This window comes from Anolis carolinensis, unplaced genomic scaffold, assembly GCF_035594765.1.
Source record: "Anolis carolinensis isolate JA03-04 unplaced genomic scaffold, rAnoCar3.1.pri scaffold_10, whole genome shotgun sequence".
In the NCBI taxonomy this organism is placed as follows: Eukaryota; Metazoa; Chordata; class Lepidosauria; order Squamata; family Dactyloidae; genus Anolis; species Anolis carolinensis.
Window position 1 is genome coordinate 13,113,600 of NW_026943821.1, and position 20,527 is coordinate 13,134,126.

The 20,527-nt window shown below is 42.9% G+C and overlaps 2 protein-coding genes and 1 long non-coding RNA gene across 5 annotated transcripts in view; 1 reads left to right on the top strand and 2 right to left on the bottom strand.

The window, feature by feature from the left end:
* LOC100560269 (interferon-inducible GTPase 5) lies at positions 1 to 9,608 on the top strand. 2 transcript variants are annotated; one of them, XM_008113771.3, is made up of 3 exons: positions 1 to 133; positions 5,674 to 6,727; positions 9,294 to 9,608. In XM_008113771.3, the coding sequence occupies exons 2-3, from the start codon at positions 5,690 to 5,692 to the stop codon at positions 9,300 to 9,302; spliced, it is 1,047 nt and encodes a 348-aa protein (XP_008111978.1). In that variant the 5' UTR covers positions 1 to 133; positions 5,674 to 5,689; the 3' UTR covers positions 9,303 to 9,608. The 2 variants fall into 2 exon arrangements, with proteins under 2 accessions (XP_008111978.1, XP_003222907.1); XM_003222859.4 differs by lacking the exon at positions 9,294 to 9,608 and having other exon boundaries at positions 5,674 to 7,412.
* On the bottom strand, positions 2,511 to 5,678 carry LOC134293711 (uncharacterized). The gene is made up of 2 exons (XR_010000671.1): positions 2,894 to 5,678; positions 2,511 to 2,710 (listed from the first exon to the last, which is right to left on the bottom strand). It is a non-coding gene; the product is annotated as an uncharacterized LOC134293711 (long non-coding RNA).
* Positions 9,372 to 20,527, bottom strand: part of smg9 (SMG9 nonsense mediated mRNA decay factor) — an 18,852-nt gene continuing 7,696 nt past the window's right edge. For both annotated transcript variants that reach the window (XM_008113772.3, XM_003222811.4), the window contains exons 4-14: positions 16,172 to 16,415; positions 15,067 to 15,164; positions 14,692 to 14,804; positions 14,188 to 14,299; positions 13,253 to 13,348; positions 12,752 to 12,837; positions 12,432 to 12,538; positions 11,834 to 11,941; positions 11,305 to 11,430; positions 10,309 to 10,453; positions 9,372 to 10,094 (exon numbers count right to left, since the gene is read on the bottom strand). In XM_008113772.3, the coding sequence (XP_008111979.1) occupies positions 10,016 to 10,094; positions 10,309 to 10,453; positions 11,305 to 11,430; positions 11,834 to 11,941; positions 12,432 to 12,538; positions 12,752 to 12,837; positions 13,253 to 13,348; positions 14,188 to 14,299; positions 14,692 to 14,804; positions 15,067 to 15,164; positions 16,172 to 16,415 (1,314 nt within the window). In that variant the 3' untranslated portion in view covers positions 9,372 to 10,015. The remainder of the gene's footprint in view (positions 10,095 to 10,308; positions 10,454 to 11,304; positions 11,431 to 11,833; positions 11,942 to 12,431; positions 12,539 to 12,751; positions 12,838 to 13,252; positions 13,349 to 14,187; positions 14,300 to 14,691; positions 14,805 to 15,066; positions 15,165 to 16,171; positions 16,416 to 20,527) is intronic.

Genomic DNA, 20,527 nt, shown 5'->3' on the forward strand with positions numbered 1-20,527 from the left:
AGCCATTGAATAGACTGGATTTCACCGAGCATCGCCGCCGACCCTCGAAAACCCCCTTTGAGACCCCCTTTTGTAGCCGCTGCCTGCGACCTGGATTCCTCCCAGGCCTGAATTGCGTCTGCTTCCGAGAAAGGTATGTATGGGAAAGAGATGCTGTTCAACAGACAGGAGTAGAAGAAAGAATTTTTCGCAAAGAGTGTGTCCACGCTGTAGGTTTAACTCAGTTTGATACCGCTCCAGTTGCCACGGGATCCTGGAAGTTGCAGTTTCGCAAAGCGACAACTCCCCGGATTCCATAGCAGTCCAAACGGTGCCAAACTGCATTAATTCCACAGCGTGGATCCTATCTGAGTGGTGGGCACCCAAGTGGGATCTATTCCCTTTGCAAAAATCTGTATTTTGCTGTTACAATTTAATCGTGGCGATTGGGAAAAAGAGACATTGCTCAACTTTCCCGAAGAAGAATCGAAACTAATCTTGACCTTTTCCGGTGAGAGCGATAGGACTTGTTTCATAATCAGATTTTTTTTTTTGTAAGCAATATTTTCAACAGTAAAAGTTGGGCCTTTTCTCCTTCCCCCTTCCTTGCAAATTCGGTTTGCATTTGGGAGTGCATTTTCACTGTAGAATTAATATAGTTTAATACAGGAGTATTTTTCAGTGTTCTCAATGGCAAGGGCGCTATAAAATTCCATTATTTTCTGAACAACCCTGATGCATTCTTTTGTGACTGTTGCAAATGTTATCTTTGAGATTTGTAGCTCTTAAGATGCGGAACAATGGCTTCAAACTACAGGAAAGGAGATTCCACCTGAACATCAGGAAGAACTTTCTCACTGTGAGAGCTGTTCGACAGTGGAACTCTCTCCCCGGGGCCGTGGTGGAGGCTCCTTCTTTGGAGGCTTTTAAGCAGAGGCTGGATGACCATCTGTCGGGGGTGCTTTGAATGAGATTTTCCTGCTTCTTGCAGGGGTTTGGACTGGATGGCCCGTTAGGTCTCTTCCAACTCTACGATTCTATGATTCTATGTTTTGTTTTTATCTGTGATTTCCTCTTGTTGTTTATACCTGTTGCAATTGTGCTGTTAAATGTCAATAAAAGCTGTGTGTGAACAGTCTGATGTCACTTGGACCACCATGGTTCAATGCTATGGAATTCTGGGATTTGTAATTTGCTCTTGTTGGCAGGGAAGGCTAAAAAGACCCTGTAAAGCTTTGACTTGGGGTTGCCTTTGAAGACAGCGCGGAAACTACAACTAGTTCTCAGATCAGCAGCCAGATGGTTAACTGGAGCCAGTTACAGGGAGACGTCAACTCCTCTGTTGAAACAGCTTCACTGGCTGCCATGAAGCTTCCGGTCCCAATTCAAGGTGCAGGTGCTTACCTATAAAGCCCTAAACGGTTTGGAACCGGCCTATCTTTGTGACCACATCTTTCCCTACAAACCTGTTTGATCTCTAAGATCAATTAAAAGCTATATTAACTCTATTAAAACATAAATTATAAAAATATTAAAATGCATGAGTAATTAGATTTGTTCACTGACACCTTTCGCGTATGCCTTGATTTGGCCATATTATCTCAGATATTTATTCCTCAAACGCTTGAGTACACAGTCATGTTTTGACTGCTTTCCTAAAACTTAGGAGTGTCAGGGCTTGTCGGATACTACTGCAGAGAGCATTTTATCATGTTATGTGATTTGTATTGGACTTGTCCCCATGTGAGCCGTTCCAAGCCCCCGTTGGGGAGATGGAGGCGGAATCCAAAAATAAAGTTATTGACTCCTGATGATTCCATAGCTCAAATGGTGTCAAAATGCATCAATTATACACAGTAAACGCACCCATTATTTGATGCAAATTGACCCTTTTCCAGTTTGGCAGCTACTTGCTTTGGGATGGATCCACGCTGCAGAATTAATGTAGTGTGACTCTACATTAACTGCCATGTTATTCTGGAATTTGTACTTTTGTAAAGCATTTTGTTTTCCAGAGAGCTCTGCTGCTACAAAATCCCAGAATTCCATTTGTTGTTTATTCGTTCAGTCGCTTCCGACTCTTTGTGACCTCATGGACCAGCGCACACCAGAGTTCCCTATTGGCTGTGGCCAACCCCAGTTCCTTCATGGTTAAGCCAGTCACTTCAAGGATACCATCCATCTATCTTGCCCTTGGTTGGCCCCTCTTCCTTTTTCCTTCCATTTTCCCCAGCATCATTCTTTTCTCCAAGCATTCCTGTCTTCTCATTATGTGCAATTATTTATAAAATAGTCATTAAAACAGAAATAGATGTTTTTCTGAAACTCCCTACCTTCATTATTCAGCAGATATTGGCAATTTGGTCTCTTGTTCCTCTGCCTTTTCTAAACCCAGCTTGTACCTCTGGCAACTCTCACTCCATGTATTGCTGGAATCTACCTTGCAGGATCTTGAGCATCCCCACTCTATGCAACCATTAAAAATATGGTTTAAATCAGACAACCCAAAATAATGGGGTGTGGACAACATGGGGAGTTACCAAACTGAAAACTGGAGCAGGCTCCTGTATCTTTAATGTTTATGTTGAAAAGGGGGTGTATATGTCATGCAACCAGGCAACAAACAACATCCATTTACATTCCGTCTTGTACACAATCATTAAAGGTGTTGGAATCTGTCCGGCATTCAGTCTGGGAAACAAACATTGAAGGTGTGGTTCTGGATCTGGATCTGCAAGGTAAGGGAGAAGCAGGTGAATTGGGAGTGGCTTGAAGAAGTGTAGCAAAAGACAGCAATTTTGAATGGCACAAGAGAATGCACTAGCAAGAACTGGAATAGGAAAAGATTTGCCAACTTTCTGAACTAGGGAAAGCCAATCTTCTAGAAGGACTAACTAGAGGAAAAGGGAGATACCTGACTTTGGCGAGGAATATACAGCAGCCTATACTGGCCCATCACTGCATTGATCAGATTCCAGTTGATCTGAGTTCTTGTACCAGATGGCTGAGAAGCAACCAAAGGAAAACTTGGTGAGAGTTTATCCAAAAAGTGAATGTGGATTCATAGAAGCCAGATTTAATTCCTGGAACCATTCCACTGTTATTACAAGACAAAAGCTGAATGTTTCAACAAACCTCATTTGCTAGCCATCGTAAGTTATTCCGGTCATATTGTTTTTGTATAGTCTAAATTCTAGCAGCTTGTGTACATAGAGATCCAATCGTAATGATAGGGAGTTTTGGTGTAATTCTTTGGGCTCTTCTACACAGGTCCTAAAATACGGGAAAAGGGTGTGTGTGGCTAAATGACGTTTAAGGACTAATTTGGATTAACAGCTGAAAAAGACGTGTGTTTAAAACATGATTTCAGCTGGAAAATGTGCATATTTGCATGACTGTATATCCCTGCAGTCAAGGAAACCACGTGACTTCGTTCCTATACGCTGGTGTGGACAAATGGTACCACGGACACAAGTGGCTAGAAGTCCAGCGCATCTCAGAGTATCAATGAAAAATAATTAAAGTAAACTTCCACTGGATGTCCTCCATCCATCTTGTGAATTTCTAAAATCTGCTACACAGGAAGGTGTCAGGATGGCAGGGGACCATTTATTGGGACTGACATATCTGTGTTTGGACTTGCTGTCAGGTATCATGATTTTTTGTCCCACTTACTTGTCCCACATTTTGACCCTGTCTGAAAGCACCCTTTATCATTGTGGACTAAAGCATTGTGCTGCTTTTACTGTGTACCTTTGAATCATCTCCAACGTCTGGTGACCATATCCTGGGTTTTTCCTGGCAAGATTTTTCCAAAGTATCTTTTCTATTGCCTTCCTCAGAAGCTGAGAGAATAGGATTTGCTCACAGTCATCCAGTGGGTTTCTGTGGCTGAATGGAGATTTGAACTCTGGTCTCTCAAAGTCCTAGTCCAGCATTCAAACTATTACACCACGCTAGCACACTAAAACATTATAGTGTAATAGTTTATTATTTATTTCTTCTGTCGATAACGCCCATAAATCATGTGTAAAAGATTTCCCCTATTATCCAAGGAGGTAATGTCACCATCTCTCTTTCCCCCAAAAATCCAACCCAAGAGTCCAGACAAGACAGAGGTCCTCCTGGTCAGTCGTAAGGCCAAACAGGGTATAGCGTTACAGCCTGTGCTGGATGGGGTCACGCTCCCCCTGAAGGCGCAGGTGCGCAGTCTGGGGGTGATCCTAGACTCATTGTTGAGCCTGGAGCCCCAGGTCTCGGCGGTGGCTAGGGGACCCTTCGCACAGTTAAAACTTGTGCACCAGCTGCACTCGTACCTTGAGAAGCCGGACTTGGCCATGGTGGTCCACGCTCGTCACATCCCGTTTAGACTACTGCAACGCGCTCTACGTGGGGCTGCCTTTGAAGACTGTTTGGAAGCTCCAATTAGTCCAACAGGAGGCTGCCAGGTTGATAACCGGAGCGGCGTACAGGGAGCGTACCACTCCTCTGTTACGCCAGCTCCACTGGCTGCTGATTAGCTACCGAGCACAATTCAAGGTGCTGGCGTTAGCCTATAAAGCTCTAAACGGTTCCGGCCCAGCTTACTTGTCCGAATGTGTCTCCCACTACGACCCACCTCAAAATTTAAGATCTTTGGGTGAGGGCCTACTGGCAGGGACGAGAGACAGGGCCTTTTCAGTTGTGGCTCCCCGCCTATGGAACACCCTCCCAAAGGATGTCAGGCAGGCTCCCTCCCTTCTATCCTTCCTTAGGAAAGTTAAGACCTGGTTGTGGGACCAGGCTTTCGATTAATAGCAGCAGCAGCAATTATCACCATCTTAGAACTCAATGACAGACCAGTTATCAAATTCAAAATGCGCCAACTGTGTATTTATATGCATATTTTTATTAATATTTAATGTATTTAATTTTTAACTGATTGAATTGCCTGTAATATTTTTATACAGTGTTTTATTGTAAGCCGCCCTGAGTCCCCTATGGGTAAGAAGGGCGGGATATAAGTATTGTAATAAATAAATAAATAAGTTTCATGACTTAACAGTGTTTCATGTTATCTGTCCAATGGGTTAGAATAGTACTGGACTACCCTATATATTTCCATGTAGAAGTCCAGAAATTTTAGTCACAAAAGCAACCCCAAAAACCTAGATCAACTTATCCATGGGTCAATGTGAGCACTGTAGTCTGTAGTTTGTAAAAATGAAACCATCTTCCTTTTAGTGGAGTGGCAAAAGATAAGAGCTTAGTTCATTCAGGAGAACCTAAAGGAAGCACTGACACTCCCAAATCTCTCCATTGTTGCACTGCTTCTGACATATTTAAATAATCTGAGTGAGGAAATGGTGACTGGCAAGAAATGGCCAGCTCCTTGAAGTGGCATTGGTGCGTTCCCATCTCCGTGGAATGATCTTCGACTTATCCACAAGTCATATTAAAATCCATAATCTCCAAAACCTGTCCTCCATTTATACACAGGGCTTATACATTAATATATATGGTGGAACATGAGTGATGCACATTCTCTGAGCCATGAAATCTACTTTGGGCTAATCACTTTCCTTCAGACTTATCTGTCTGTCTGTCTTTCTGTCTATCTATCTAAAATTAAGTGTGCTGTTTCAAGAAAAGCTGCAGAGGTGCAATGAAAGTTAAAAAATCGCATGTTATTTTTGCATGTTTTTTCACTTTTAGGTCTCGTCTTGATCAAATGGCAGCTGCACCACAAGAGGCTGCCCAAAACCACCAGGTGAATTTTGAAGAATATGATATCATTACAGAAGAAGACATTGAAGAGATTAAGGATGCTCTCGAAGGAGGGAGAATGGCAGAGGCAGCCTCCAAGATTATGGAAAACCTACAGGCCTTAGAGAATGCCCGCCTGGATATTGCAGTAACTGGAGAGAGTGGCTCTGGCAAGTCCTCCTTTATCAATGCCATTCGGGGTTTAGGGGATGAAGAAGAAGGATCGGCCCCGACTGGAGTGGTGGAGACCACCAGGGAGCCTACTCCATATCCACATCCAAAGCATCCCAATGTCACCATGTGGGATCTACCAGGAATTGGTACTCCAGATTTCCAGTCCAGCACTTACCTGGAACAGGTCAACTTCTCCCGCTATGACTTCTTTTTTCTCATTGCTTCAGAGCGCTTCAAGGCCAACCATGCCATGTTGGCCAATGAAATCAAGAAACAGGGCAAGCATTTCTATTTTGTCCGCTCTAAAGTGGATGCTGACCTAGAAGCCAGCAAAAAGCGCCGACCACGGTCCTACAATGAAGAAATGGTCCTGACAAAGATCCGAGAGAATTGCCAAGATTGTCTCAAGAAAGAAGGTGTTGATGATCCTCATGTTTTTCTTCTGTCCAGCTGGGAGTTAAGCAAGTATGATTTCATGTTGTTGGAGAAAACCTTAGAAAGGGAGCTACCAAACCACAAGAGACATGCCTTCCTTCTTGCCCTTCCCAATATCTCTTTAGAAATCTTACAGAAGAAAAAGGAAACACTTCAGAAACAGATCTGGAAGTTAGCCACCATCTCATGTGGAGTTGCTGCAGTACCCATCCCCGGTCTTTCTGTAACCTGTGATGTTGCTCTTTTGATTAAATCTCTGTCAACGTACCGTAAGAACTTTGGCTTGGACGAGGAGTCTCTCATCAAATTGGCTGAGAAGGTTGACAAGCCTGTGGAGGAGATCAAAGAGGCCATCAAGTCACCACTGACTAAAGAGATCTCCAAGGACTTAGTGGTAAAGATGCTGACCAAGGCTGGTGGTGGGGCACTAATGTTCATGGAGTATTTAGCTAGTACGGTGCCGATATTTGGCTCCATGGCGGCCGGGGGAATCTCCTTTGGGACCACCTACTACATGCTTTGGAGCTTCCTCAATGAGGTAGCAGGAGATGCCCAAAATGTTCTTATCAAGGCCTTTGAATCTGATGTTTGAAATAATTTGTAGTATCTTGCATAGCATATTTTGAGATACCATGTCTAATTGAGCTTCATCTCATGCAAGCTCAAACTAAGCTCACCATCTTGAAAGAAAAAGTTAAAAGCACACAAAACCAAAGGAAAAAATTTAAAGGGCGCAAAATCAGTTAACACGGACAGTTTTATAACATGGTAATTTGGGGGCGGAAACAGTGCTCTTTTCTGTATTTTGCCAAACTCCACTGTTGGAACACTGGGAACTGTCTTTCAGAATTTTGCTAAGTCTCGCCTGTCGCTCATAAAATTGCAGTTCCAAGCAAACCAAGTGTATTATAACAGGGTAAATTTGGTATAAATTTGCCTGGAGAAGTGGATTTTAGTTGAAGGCCTTCTTAGAGTAGCCTGTTGCATTTTCATAAATTGTTTGGGAGGATTTTAAATACATACCTAGTGTTTATTGCCTTAATGAATTATAATTAAAGCTAAAAATGTTTATCAGTCAATAGTACTGTTCTATACAGGGTGGAAGAGGGTCATCCTATGAATACTTGGAATATAAGGAATCTGAAGAGAAACCAGAGTGGCACTTCTCTTTTATTGGGGGAAAAATAATTTCTCTGCAAGTCTAGGGTGAAATTGCTTTTTCAGGCCATAGTATTATTCTTGGGTCTTGTTCCACTCTGTTTGTAAACAGATGTTGGATTTTATTTACAAAATATCCATAAAGGACAGTTGTGTCTAACTTCTTGAGCATACGAATTCCCAAATTCATTTCAGGCAAGCTAAACGTGTGGCATCTAGTTATGCAGAAAGGATGCTAATCCAGATCTTGAGAAAGTGGAATAATAGCACTCATCCTAAAATCACAAATATTCTAATGAGGAAAACTGAAAAGCAAATTATGAGAAGCATTTCATGTGAAGGGCCCACACTTTCATAAGCCAGCTTCCTGATAACAGCTGTTCAATAGCGGAACTCTCTGTCTCAGAATATGGTAGAACCTCCTCCTTTGGGGACTTCTAAACAGAGGCTGGATGGCCATTTGTTGGGGGGTGCTTTGATTGTGCTTTTCCTGCATGGCATATTTTTAAAATACGGAGTTTTATTGCATGTTTTATACCAAAGAATGCAAGCAATCAGTAAGCAGAGCTTTGAGGAGAAAAATAGCTGTTGTGGGTTGAGCATTACATTCTAATTCAGTGGTTCCCAACCTTTGGTCCTTCAGTTGTTTTGGACTTCAATTCCCAGAAATTCCAGCCAGCTTACCAGCTGTTAGGAACTATGGGAACTGAAATCCAAAACACCTGGAGGATCAAAAGTTGGGGACCACCACTCTAATTGGGCCTATCTCTATGTATACTGGAAGGCAGGAAAAGAGGGTGTCCTGGAAAACCCAAGGGCTGCAGTTGATGATTGTGTTGGAATTTAACCACATCCTGCACAAGTTCATAGTCCTCATCAAAGAAATAGATAGGCAGATGAGTTAGCTGGCAGGGAAAGCCCTTCCCCATTGCATTGCCCTCTTTGTCTGACTCTATTTTCTTCTCCTAGTCGTTTGTTAGACTGATACTTCTCAGGGACACATCACTTTTTATTCAAAGTTTCTAGCCACATGGCAAGCCATTGAGCCCTCCATGTCTTCTCCTGTGAGCATGGGGAGAGACAATTAGATAGCTAGGCCCTAACTGGCCACTTTTAAGACTTCATTCTGCTCCTGTTAATTTGCTTAAGTTCATTTAAACAACAGATTGGGAATCTTGAAGGTCTGATTCATGGGGATGCCATAAGTCACAGCTAACTTGATTGAAGTTTACAACTGGATTCCCTGAATTCACTGATCCCAAACTAATGATTACACTATGTAACAAAGTTTGAAAAATTTTCTGTTCCTGATTTGAAATTATTATTTCCCGTTTAATTGTGAGGTACTTATTTTGAAAGTAGTTGTTATACTCCAGAAACATTGTTTTTGTGGCTGCCACTTTTAACCTTTCAGTGTGCCATTTTTAACCTTTCATGCAGACCGCAAAAACAAAGTTTTTGCAGTTTAATAAACTTTACCCATGTTCTTATGATAGAACCAATTAGGAAATGGCATTTATGACCCAGGAACAAAAATGGTTACAGAGTGTTATGAAATAACTGAATCAGCATTATATTAGAACTGTTTACATGGCACAGAAATATTCTGAAAGCATCAAGGGGAAAGAAAAATTCTCAATAAAACACAGGCCAATGTCCCGAATAATATGGAATCTTATTTTTATGTTGGTTCCTTAAATCCTCTGTTTATAGGCCACATTCTTTCAATAATGCCAACATCCAGTCTAAGCCCAGCACAAAGAACTCTATTCACAGCCCCCATCTCCTTCTCTTTCTTTCAGAGAGAGTAGCTACTGCTCACAGAGGAGACTGCCCAAAGACACCGGAGAGGTTCTACAAAAATCCATCCCAACACGAAGCATCTTGAACAATTTATTAAACAGTAATTGAATACTAGGACATAGGAGGAAGTTTTGTCCACTCTCCAGCAGAGGAGGAGGAATGCTCTCTATGTGGGTCAAGGGAAGGACCACAGCCTAAGGTGGGGAGAGAAGGAATTCATAGACCTCTCTCTCCAAATGGAAGCAGATAAGCGACACTTAGAAGAAATGGAATTACATGTCTGAAAATATTAAAACCAACTACATTAACTCCCCTCTGATTTTTGCCCCCTACCAACACTGCAACTGCAAGGGGCCTCCCTTGCTCCCATTGGGATGGTAAGAGCTTACAGGCTATCCACATGTAACTCCCAACTCTGCTGGAAGGAACTGAGGGTTGGCAAAACCTTGGAAAGCCCTCCATAAAGATGGAAACCAGCGCACCAAGTTCCTGCTGGGTGGGATAGGCAGTTCAGTGGCCCCATAGGACACAACATGAATGCTCCTGCCATCCTGCTTGGCACCACTGAAAGCCTTGTTGCCCCTCTCCTGTTCCCCTCTCTCGGAAATCACACATCACTTTGTGCCTCTAGACAAGGGCACAGATCCCACGCCTCACTGATCTCAGGGATGGGGAGGCCTGGCTGGCCCTTGCTGGTTTCAGGGTGAGGAGATCACTGTGTTCAGGCCAGCAGTCGGCTGTATTCGGACAGAGCGGAGGATTTCTTCACACCATCCCAGATACGGGCAGCATAGTGGAACCTGCCCAAGACAGAAGAATTGTCATGCATTCAGCTTCAATTCAGTATGAAGACAGACTGGGTTCAAAGCTATATGCTCTGCCTCATGTTAAAATTTTAAGTTTTCCAGGAGTGAAATTAATGTAATTTTCATGTTCTCTACATAAATCATCCCTGTGAAAATGGAAACACTAAATATATAGAACTTGCTAACACACAAAAGAACCCGTTCTTACCAGTTCTTTTCAGTCAGAATGGTGTGGGAGAGCTGCGGCCGGGACATAGACATAATCTGGCTCCGAAGTTTGGCAATCAAAGACTGGAAACTGGGGTGCCCCTTGTACCCAGGCAGGAGGGAGAAGAGAGGACCACTTCCTGGAGCTGCAAAGTGAAAAGATACACAAGCTCAATGCTCTTTACTTTGAGAGTCTTGGGGCTTTTACTAGAACTGCAGTAGTCCCTTGAAACACAAGCAAATCACTACGCCAGGTCTTTTGTTTTAATTTTCCTTTCCTCTATGGAGGAAGGATGAAGAAGCAGCAAAAAAAAAAAAAGCTTGATAGGAAAGGCTTAGAAACCAAAGTACATTATTGGAGATAGATGGTTCAATAGCTAGTTTACTTCTCTATAATACACCATATTATATGTAATAGAGGTAGAAAATTATGCATTTCAGCTGTAGATAGATAGCTTTCTTTTCCTACTTTCTTAACTCAAAATCCCACCCCAGTGGGGATGAAAATTCATAGAAAACAAAACTGGGGGAAAACTAAAGCAACCTCTGCCATTATTCCCTCCCACACATGACCATTTGCAACTCATTTATATCAGTGTTTCTTCACTTTGGTTCTCCAATGAGCTGGACTTCACTCCCAGATGCCTCAATCAGTACAACCAAAGCAAAGGTAAGACATTCTGGAAGCTGAGATCCCATTATTCTGGAAAAGTAAAGGTTGGGTGTTACTGCTTTATATGATGAAGACCAAGGGCAAGGATTACTTCCAACTGACTCATTCCTAGGACTATTGTCTTGGCTCACACATCATTCTCTGGAGCCCAGGTACCACAGAACATCATCTCTTGTCTAATTTCCCACTACAGCCTGGATTAGAAATGATTTGGGCACCAATATGGAGAGGAACCTAAATAAAAAAGGTAATTAGGGGAGGCTTGATGTAACCTCTGGCCAGAACAGCAACTATGGTATCAGTTGGAAGATTCCAGCTACTTACCTGCTCTGGGCAATGCATCGTCTGTATCCGTATCCATAAAGGGTAGCAAGAACAGGTTAACCTCTGTGTCAAGGTAACTTTGGGGCAGGCCAGGGAATATGTTACATTCCAGCATAGACAGTGTGCCTGATGGAGTCAACAGAGAAAAATGAATTAATTAAGTAGGTAGCTGACTCAGAGCAGCACATTCAGAAGAATAGAATCAACAAAATACTGCTGAATCAGTGCAGACTAAAGCAAAGAGATAAATCAACACTTCTAAAACCATATCTTACTTTTAAAAAATCCTCAAAGTAAAAAAAAACTTCAGCACAGCAGAAAAAGGTCTTGGAGATTCCTTCCCATTTAGTTGTTTTCTGTTTGCAAAGAGACTCTAATGGCCAGGACAACTCAAAACTAAATTCTTCCATCTCTACTTTAAAATGGCAAGGTCAATATCTTGCCTGCTAATATGAAGCCAACCATTAGGTCACAGGCTTCCAAGTTCTGCATTCCAGCCTTTTAAGTGAATGAGAAACCAAAACATTACCTTTATATTTCAAGTGTGAGTGCATCATAATTTTGTCAGTTACAAGATGCATTTGCTTCAGGTTTCGGGGACAGAAATTTTCCCTCTTGGCTTTATTCAGAAGAAAAACTAGAGGGAGAGAGAAAAAGAATCATAGCAATAGAAATTCAGTGCACCTTACTCCAAAGTACAGAAAAAGTCTTTCCCCTCCTGCCAGACAGAGATAAGTGTTCATATGTAGGGGAACAATGCTTTCAAATTCCGAAACTAAAAGCCATTGGGCTGTGGGTGTTATTTGAAAAATACTTAGGAAACTCTGCAGAAGCATGAAATCTAGCATCTGATGTGCCTTTCTAGTATCCCCCTTAAAAAGCTGAAACAATGGGTGGAATCCACCCAGAGAAACCAGAAGGCACCAATGAAGGAGTTTTGATGTCGCTCCCAGCCGGGTTTTTTTTTTTTAACTCCATGCCCCATATTTCTTGCCCCCATAATCTTTGCCTCCATCATCCACCATTTCCTGCTTTTCAGCCCACTGTCTATTTCCCTGTGTAATATCCAAACAGGATATTACACAGGGAAAACAACCCCATAAATCCCTATTAATGTTATTATATACCAATGTGCGGGTAGTATTCTGTACCCTCATCCGAGCCAGAGGTGCCACTGGATTCATGACTGGGGGATGGAGTGGAGGGTTTCACCATCTCAGCTGTCTGAAGGAATCTGTAATCAATAGACAAGGTTTCTTGTACAGGAAGTCCTGAGTTACAAACAGGGGTGAGAACACAGCCTTGAGTTTAGGCAACAGAAAAACAATTGGCAATCTGCTCAAGAGTCTGAACAATATCAGGTGAGGTGGGCCCTAAACGGATGCTCTTTGCTAGAATAAGCTATTCATAACTGAATTCAGTTTGTCCTTCTCTCCCCTTCTCTCACCTGTATAGGCTCAGATCTGTGAACCAGTCCTGCACCACAATGACCACGTGGCAGACAGTGAAGAGGAAAGCAGCAATCTGGAGGGACTGGAAGTGAAAACAGTTGTCAGTAGGAGATATAATGTAGGGGAATTCCATCAGGACATGGAGATTTGCATGTGAGTCTGCTCACATTGATAAACCACACCTTTGTTTCACACACTTCTAAATTGGCTGTCCCTTTGTGAAATAGTTTGGCATCACATGGGGCAAACGAGCTAAGGGCAAGCCAATGAGGGTGAAATAATGTTGTAAGGAGGTTAAAGAGATAATAGAATGAAGAACAAAAGAGACTACATGGAAGAAGCCCCCAACTCTATCTCCTTGTTTAATTAACATCAATATGAGAAGCTATAAGCACATTGTAAAAAGGCTCCAGACATTTCTGTACAAAGGTCCATTCCCTACTGCCACATCCATCACTCTCCTTTAGTCAATACACAAAACAAGAAAGGTGTGTTACCTGCATCTCAACATAGGTGTGAGGTAGATTATACTCCGGAGGCAGCTTGCGGTCATTGTTGATCAAATGATCTAAGATGGAAGGACTGAGAATGGGCTGCAGAAAAGGAACAAAAACCTCTGAAGATTCTGTCTAGATTCATTTCGTGCTCAAGGCAATCCCTTGGGGTCTGTTCCCATTTCTTAGATAAAGCTAGTCCTCTTACAGTGCCCTTCCAAATGAGTGCAGCCATCACTTCAACATAATTCTGGCCCTTGTGAAATGAAATAATTTTTAAATATATCTATCTATCTCATATGGTTGGGAAACTTTGGTCCCTTCAAATGCTTTTGACTACAACTCCCACAATCCCTTGCCTTGAATCATTTTCAACCAGGGTACTCAGTGTTGAAATCCAAAATTTCTGAAGAAGTAAACATTTCCACGTCCATCAAAATTCATTTGGATTTATTTGGATCAGCAAGTTCAACCTCAAAAATTTTGAACTGCAATTCCCACAATCCATCACAAACATGTATGCTGGCTAGGGCTGGATGGAGATGTAGGCCAAAAACATTTTACAGGACCACAACTGTCTACCTGAGCTATAAAATATCCCAATCTTTTCCAAAGACTATACCCTGTCTCATACACTGATATCACTGTTTAGAAAATCTAGATTAAAACTTCCCCTAAAAGCTTGGTCAATCAAATTTTCCATCCTGCATTCATACACTACAGGATCTGGTGTTTTGTAAACATTTGGTATCACTGTCAGATAAAAGTTAGATCAGCTTGATCAAATATTGTCAGTCCCAAATTATAGATACCATTTTCACCAAAGATTCAAGTGGGTCCTATGTTTGAAACCACCCAGGAACAACAAGAGATTGCATGGAGAGTTCCTCCAAAAAGATTGTCAAAAGGAACTACAACAAAGACCATCAAACACAAACCTGGGTGTCAAGGAAGATAATTCGCTCCTGAGTGATGAAGAAGTCAATTCCACTGGTCTGGTTGCCCCCACGCTCCTTGATCTCCTGGCTCTGAGTACGGAACACATAGGTTCTTGAAAAAGAAATAAAGGAATTGTCACAAAAAGAGCAAAATGGGATTGATAATCTACATCATATTACAGAGGCAGCAGGGCACCTTGACACTGGCTAAATGTATGTGATGGCACAAGTGTTCAAAGGCTGCAACTGCTCAAAAACAATGCCAAGGGAAAGAAAGAGACTTTGGAGTCCACTTTCTATCGGCAATAATTAATGTATTGGTTCAATATACTTAGATATGGGAGACAAAGTTTCAAGATGTGGCCTGAAGTGACATACTGAGAAGTAAACAATCTAACACAAAACTATTAAATTGATCCTCACAATATCACTGTCTAACTATACAGTCAAGCAACCCAATTATCAATTCTCAGCTATGATTCCTCCGCATCACCTTCCAAATACCTCTGGTCTTCTTCAGGTTGATTGGCTGACAGTAGAGACATCACCATGGATTTGCCCGTACCCTGCAGTCCAAGAACCCCAACTACCAGAACATCTGTTTGGTCCAGGAGGTACTAATACCAAGGAGAACACACACATGCATAAGTAAGCATACTAGGCAGAACAGAAATCACAGAAATTGAAAGACTAGCATTATCTAGTCAATTATATCTAGATATTTCAGCCTAGATGGACAAAGGGAATCCCACCATACATTTGGAATGCCAGATAAGGGAACCATGGCTAAACAAAATGGAAAGCAGGATTTCTTGGGAGAGCAAGGAAATGTACACAGTTGGAGGGGCCCACAAGAGACTTCCAGATTTTCAATAGTACCTCAATAGCACTGTCACACCAGTTCATTTGGTCATCCACCAGCTTGATGCTGTGTTTCATCTTCTCTGGTGCCAGCAACTTGGCCTGCCCAACTACAGCTAGAAAGGCAAAGAGGACAACAGAGCTCAAATGATGGCCTCATTACATGTGATAAGCTCCCCTAGTCACAGTACATTAATCCTCAGACCTTTTGCATCAAGGCTACAAGTCCAAATTAAACTGGAACAGACATTTCATAACTACACACAAGGAGACAACACATTTTAACCCATCAGTGTACAGAAAAATGAGTTGCACACTTGCACAAAACTGTCTGGTTAATTTTACTTGCAGAGTCCTACCTGCCTTTAGCATCTACTTTCTGGGCAACTATGACGCTTTTCTGGTGTCATATCATTCTTATGTGACCTGAATTCAGGAAGATTTACTGAATGTGAATTACAACAGTTGGTTGGAGTTTCTGTCTTGATGAATATAGTGCTGAATGCAATTAGCATCAAAGCACAAAGGGATGAGAACCTTTGGCTCTCCTGATGTTTTAGACTACAATTCCTATTGTCCCTTACCATTGCCCATTACAATAGCGAAACATGAAGCCCAAAACATCTGGTTCCTCACTCCTGCTTCAAATACTATTATAACACATCAAAATGGAAAATTAACGATAAGCAATTAAACAGGAAAGTTTAAGATGCACCAGATCACATTTATCTAACAGTGCTGACTCCAGCATAGGGGCTATTAAAAACAATGCATCAGACACTAAGCTTTCATTGATCCTTCCCTGCCAGTTAGATTTATCAAGTAGCTCTTTGAATATAATTAAATGAACTTTTGCATTTGATCCCAAGTCTCTGAGGAACAAGACTGGTGAGAGGGTTTTTTTTAGCAAAATGCTATGAGATTTTGATTTTAATAAATGGGCCTTGGCTATTATGATAATGATTGAGTGCAATCATATGGTGAACAAAATCAAAACACTAGAACACACTCTACACATGTGTAAATCTTAAAGACTATGCTGATATGAGCCCATGCTTGGTTTTTTCTTGCTCCAAGGATTGAACAGGTAAACCACTGAAGTTGGCCCCTTCTCAGTACTTACGGTCCATGACACCACTGGGCGCAGTTGAACCCATGCCTCTGTTCTGGATCTGATAGACTGGCTGCGTAGGACGCTGGCCTTCCTTCTCCACTTTGGCAGCAGCTGCAGGAGGCTGAGCCGATGTCTCTGTTGCTCCTGCAAGGCCTTTGCTTTCCTCTCGGGACTTCATCAGCACAATAGGTTTCTCGATGGCTGGAGCAGCAGTGGGGGCTGGAGTAGGAGTAGGGGTAGGGGCCCCCTTGGACTGTGAGGACACAGAGGCCCAGATCCAGAATTCCTCTTTGCCAAAAACATATGCACATGTGCATCTACCCAACCCAATATATTCCACTACTCCCTGCCCCCCCCCCCCCCCGTAAACACATCATTCTCATTGGAGTACTAAAGAATAGTACTAAAGGGGAGATCTCTCTCAAAAGCTTGCTTCAGATTCTATACTTAGCCACTTACAATCCATCTACCAAACATCAATTCACATGGAGAAAAATGAATGGTTGGATTGAGGAGGAGGGAGTCTCCTCTCCTCTGTGTTACTAACAAAATACAGAGGTAAAAAGAAACAAGAACAGCATTAGCAACCAAGAGAATGTATACAATAAATTATAGAAAAACTTGGGAGATTTCTGAGACTTTGGATTAGATCTCAATTCTCCTTTACTTAGAGTTAGTAAAGCATGCTAGTACTGGCTAAGTATACTTTATCCTTATACACATAATCTGAGGGTAATTTTAAACACAACAGTTTTAATATTTTGTGCACAAAATGGAGCTTGTGTGCACTAAACCATCAAAAAGCAAAAGCGTCAGTATCTCATCCATCAGTGTGGACAATTTTGGAATTCCAGACAAGAGATATTCAACCAGTATTACACTTTTTCATTTTTTCTGATTATTTTGCCTGAAAACTGAACAAATATCAGAAATTTCTTTTCCATAGTGTTAATATCTCCCCCTCAAAAAAATTCTAATGTGCTCCTGCAGTTTGCAATACAAAGGAATGCTGAAACTAAGACAAGTCAAACACGCTTTCTGGACTTTAAGAGAGCTGACTTCCAAAAAATGAAGGAATTACTGAGCGGCATTCCATGGACGCTGATATTAAAAAACAAGGGAGTTAAGGATGGATGGGCGTTTTTCAAAAGTGAAATACTCAAGGCGCAAATGCAAACAGTGCCAACAAAGAAGAAAAATAAGACAAGTGCAAAGAAGCCAGAATGGATGTCCAAAGAACTTCTAACTGAGCTAAAGCTCAAAAGTGACATGCACAAGAAGTGGAAAAGGGGAGAAATCACCAAAGAAGAATTCAAATGTATAGCCAACTCCTGTAGGGAGAAGGTTCGCAAGGCTGAAGCACAAAATGAGCTCAGGCTTGCCAGGGACATAAAAAACAACAAAAAAGGCTTTTTTGCTTACGTTGGTAGAAAAAGGAAGAAAAAGGAGGCGATAGGGCCATTGCAAGGAGAAGATGGGGTGATGGCGACAGGGGACAGAGAAAAGGCAGAACTACTTAATGCCTTCTTTGCCTCGGTCTTCTCACAAAAAGAAAGCCATCTTCAACCTCAGCAACATGGAATGGACGAAGGATTGGGGGAAATCCAACCCCAAATAGGGAAACAAGTTGTCCAGGAATACCTGGCCACTCTAAACGAATTCAAGTCCCCAGGGCCAGACCAGCTACATCCAAGAATACTGAAGGAACTAGCGGAAGTTATTTCAGAACCACTGTTCCGTCCCCCAGGACGATGGTTTGCCTTACCTATTGGTCGTTTGTTTGTTTTCCCTCCTTTACATTTTGTTTGAGCCTCTGGCTGCAAAGGCCTAGGAAAGGTGGCTTGGAATCTGCAAGAGCTGGCTGCAGTTTTCTTTGCAGTGATTGGTCAAAGAGTGCAACATCTTAGGACCGCCCTTTTTACCAGGGTCTAGTCTCCATTTTGGAGCTTCATTCTGGCTATAGTCTTCCAACGTGCTGGAGCTGTGCAAGGCTAACTGGGACAAATCATCCTCAAAACCAGGCCAATCTAAGCCTATCCAAATTAGATAAGTATTGAATTATATTGATCTGGAATAGGAAATCTAGTTAGAGGAGCAGAGTTATTCCATCGCTTCTAGAACTAATCTTTGCTGTAAAGATAGGGAAGGAAAGAGTTTCTCCTTCTAATATAGGCAGCGTGATTAGGGTATAGTGGTTTTATAATCACCTTTGCCTTCTGGAACCAGGGATAATTCTGTGACTAAAACCTATAGAAATTTGTTTCATCTTCTGCAACTTTAAGATCTGTGCCAGGTTTACAACCTTGTATGAATAAACATCCTTTTTTGAAGTTATCCAGACTCAGTCGTTCAATATCTATAGGACAGCTTATAGGGATTTGCAGTTCGCCCGGATAAAGGACAGCACGTTTCAGTTTTATAGCTTTTTATTGTCCGGCGGACGGCACAGTTTTGAGGTCGATCAGCGGTTTTTCCGCTTCAGCTAGCTTGCACGGCTTTATAGTTTTTTATAGTTTAGGAAGTTTTAGTATAGGCTGCGGCTTTTCCGCCTGAGCTCAGTCTGCATACCTAAAGACTCTACCAGCGTCTGAGGCAGTGGAGCCCGCTCTCAGACCTGAAGGAGTCAAATAGTGGGGCTCTATTTCCTTGCTATTTGGCTCGCGTGTGCGCACGTGGCCCAGTGGCTTTCTGGGTTTGCACAGGCTGTGCAGTTCCCAGCAACGTCCAGGGCTCCCTCGGCGGTAGACCTCGAGCCGCGGAGCACCAGCGACAGTTCTTTGGCTGGCTCTGAGGCGTGAAGCCCACCAGAACCAGGCTAGAACCTGGACAGGCCTGGCAACGCTGCTGCGAGTTCGGCCGGAGCACTCGGCCGGCTTCGACCTGCCTCATGGTCCGGCGGTGGTGACCTGCCTCATCGTCCTGCGGTGGTGACCTGCCTCATGGTCCGGCGGTGGTGACCTGCCTCATCGTCCTGCGGTGGTGACCTGCCTCATCGTCCTGCGGTGGTGACCTGCCTCATTGACCTGCGGCGGTGACCTGCCTCATCGTCCTGCGGTGGTGACCTGCCTCATCGTCCTGCTGTGGTGACCTGCCTCATCGTCCTGCGGTGGTGACCTGCCTCATCGTCCTGCGGTGGTGACCTGCCTCATCGACCTGCGGTGGTGACCTCCCTTCACAGCGGGGAGGAGGCGTCTCTTCTCTCCTCCTTTCCAAAGCCAGCCTCGGTGCTCCTTCGGCGGCAGGCCTCGAGCCGCAGAGCACGAGGTGCTTGAAAATTTGGCGAAGTCGCCATTTTGGCAGTTTACGTCACTCGGGCAAGGGAGGTATCAAGTGGCAAGTTGCTGTCAGTTGACATTTTGCAGCTTGCCCACCAAAGTCTGGCGCCAAAGGTCACAATCTTTGTAAAGTATAGTTACTTAGTGATATATATTGCTATGGTTAAGTGCTGTGAATTGTATTATATATTGAATTTGCTTTTATTGTAAATTTACTTGCAGGTATATTGCATTTGCCTTTGTTGTAAATTTACTTGCTATTAAGAATACATAATGTCTATGCAATTCCAAGATGATACAGATGGTATACCTCCTTCTGAGGCTGAAAGTAGGAATGAAAGGCCCCAAAGGATAAAGCACCCTTCAGCCAAAATGCTAGCCCATCTAATAGACGAAAAGGAGCTCCTCCATGTGAGGTTAGGTTCGGCATGGGAGCGAATTGTAACATTGATGGTCAGAATTGAGAGCTTGGGTATTACAAGGGTGCCATCCATATTACAGACAGACCTTGAAGAGACCTTCGGTCTCTGGAGGGGTTTGGTGTCTAAGATAGTCCAGGTCCTCGAGCGCATTAACGCCAAGGATTCAGAGTTAGAAATAGTGAGTGTCTTAGCTGACACTAATGAGAAAGAAAATAAGGTGAGGGCAATTCTAGATGCCTTGGAATTTAGTTCTCCACCTGTTAATCTAAGGTCTGAGCCAAAAGGAAATCAGTCTTCCTTATGCAGCCATGAGACCAATCTTTTAAAATCACCTGCTGTGGCACTTAGTCTTAAGTCTAACCGCTCTAGCCAGGTATCTAAACTAAGGGAGTGTGCATCATCTAAACATAGCCACTCTAGCAAGTCTTCTGCTGCTGGGAGTGCCATCTCTTCCCTAGCTGCCTTGCACATTAAGGAGGCTGCACGTCTGGAGCTAAAGAGCAAGGTAGCGGGGGCGGAGGCTGATGCTAAGGCAGCTGATCTCACCCTTCCCTTTAAAGAAGAAGAGCAACGACTGCAAATAGAACAGGCCCGTAGACAAAGCGAAATGCAAATGGAACAGGCCCAAAGACAAAGCGAAATGCAAATAGAACAGGCTCGTATAGAGA

Bases quoted from the DNA above. Each gene is read 5' to 3' on its own strand.
- LOC100560269 (XM_003222859.4), top strand. From the start codon at position 5,690: ATGGCAGCTGCACCACAAGAGGCTGCCCAAAACCACCAGGTGAATTTT.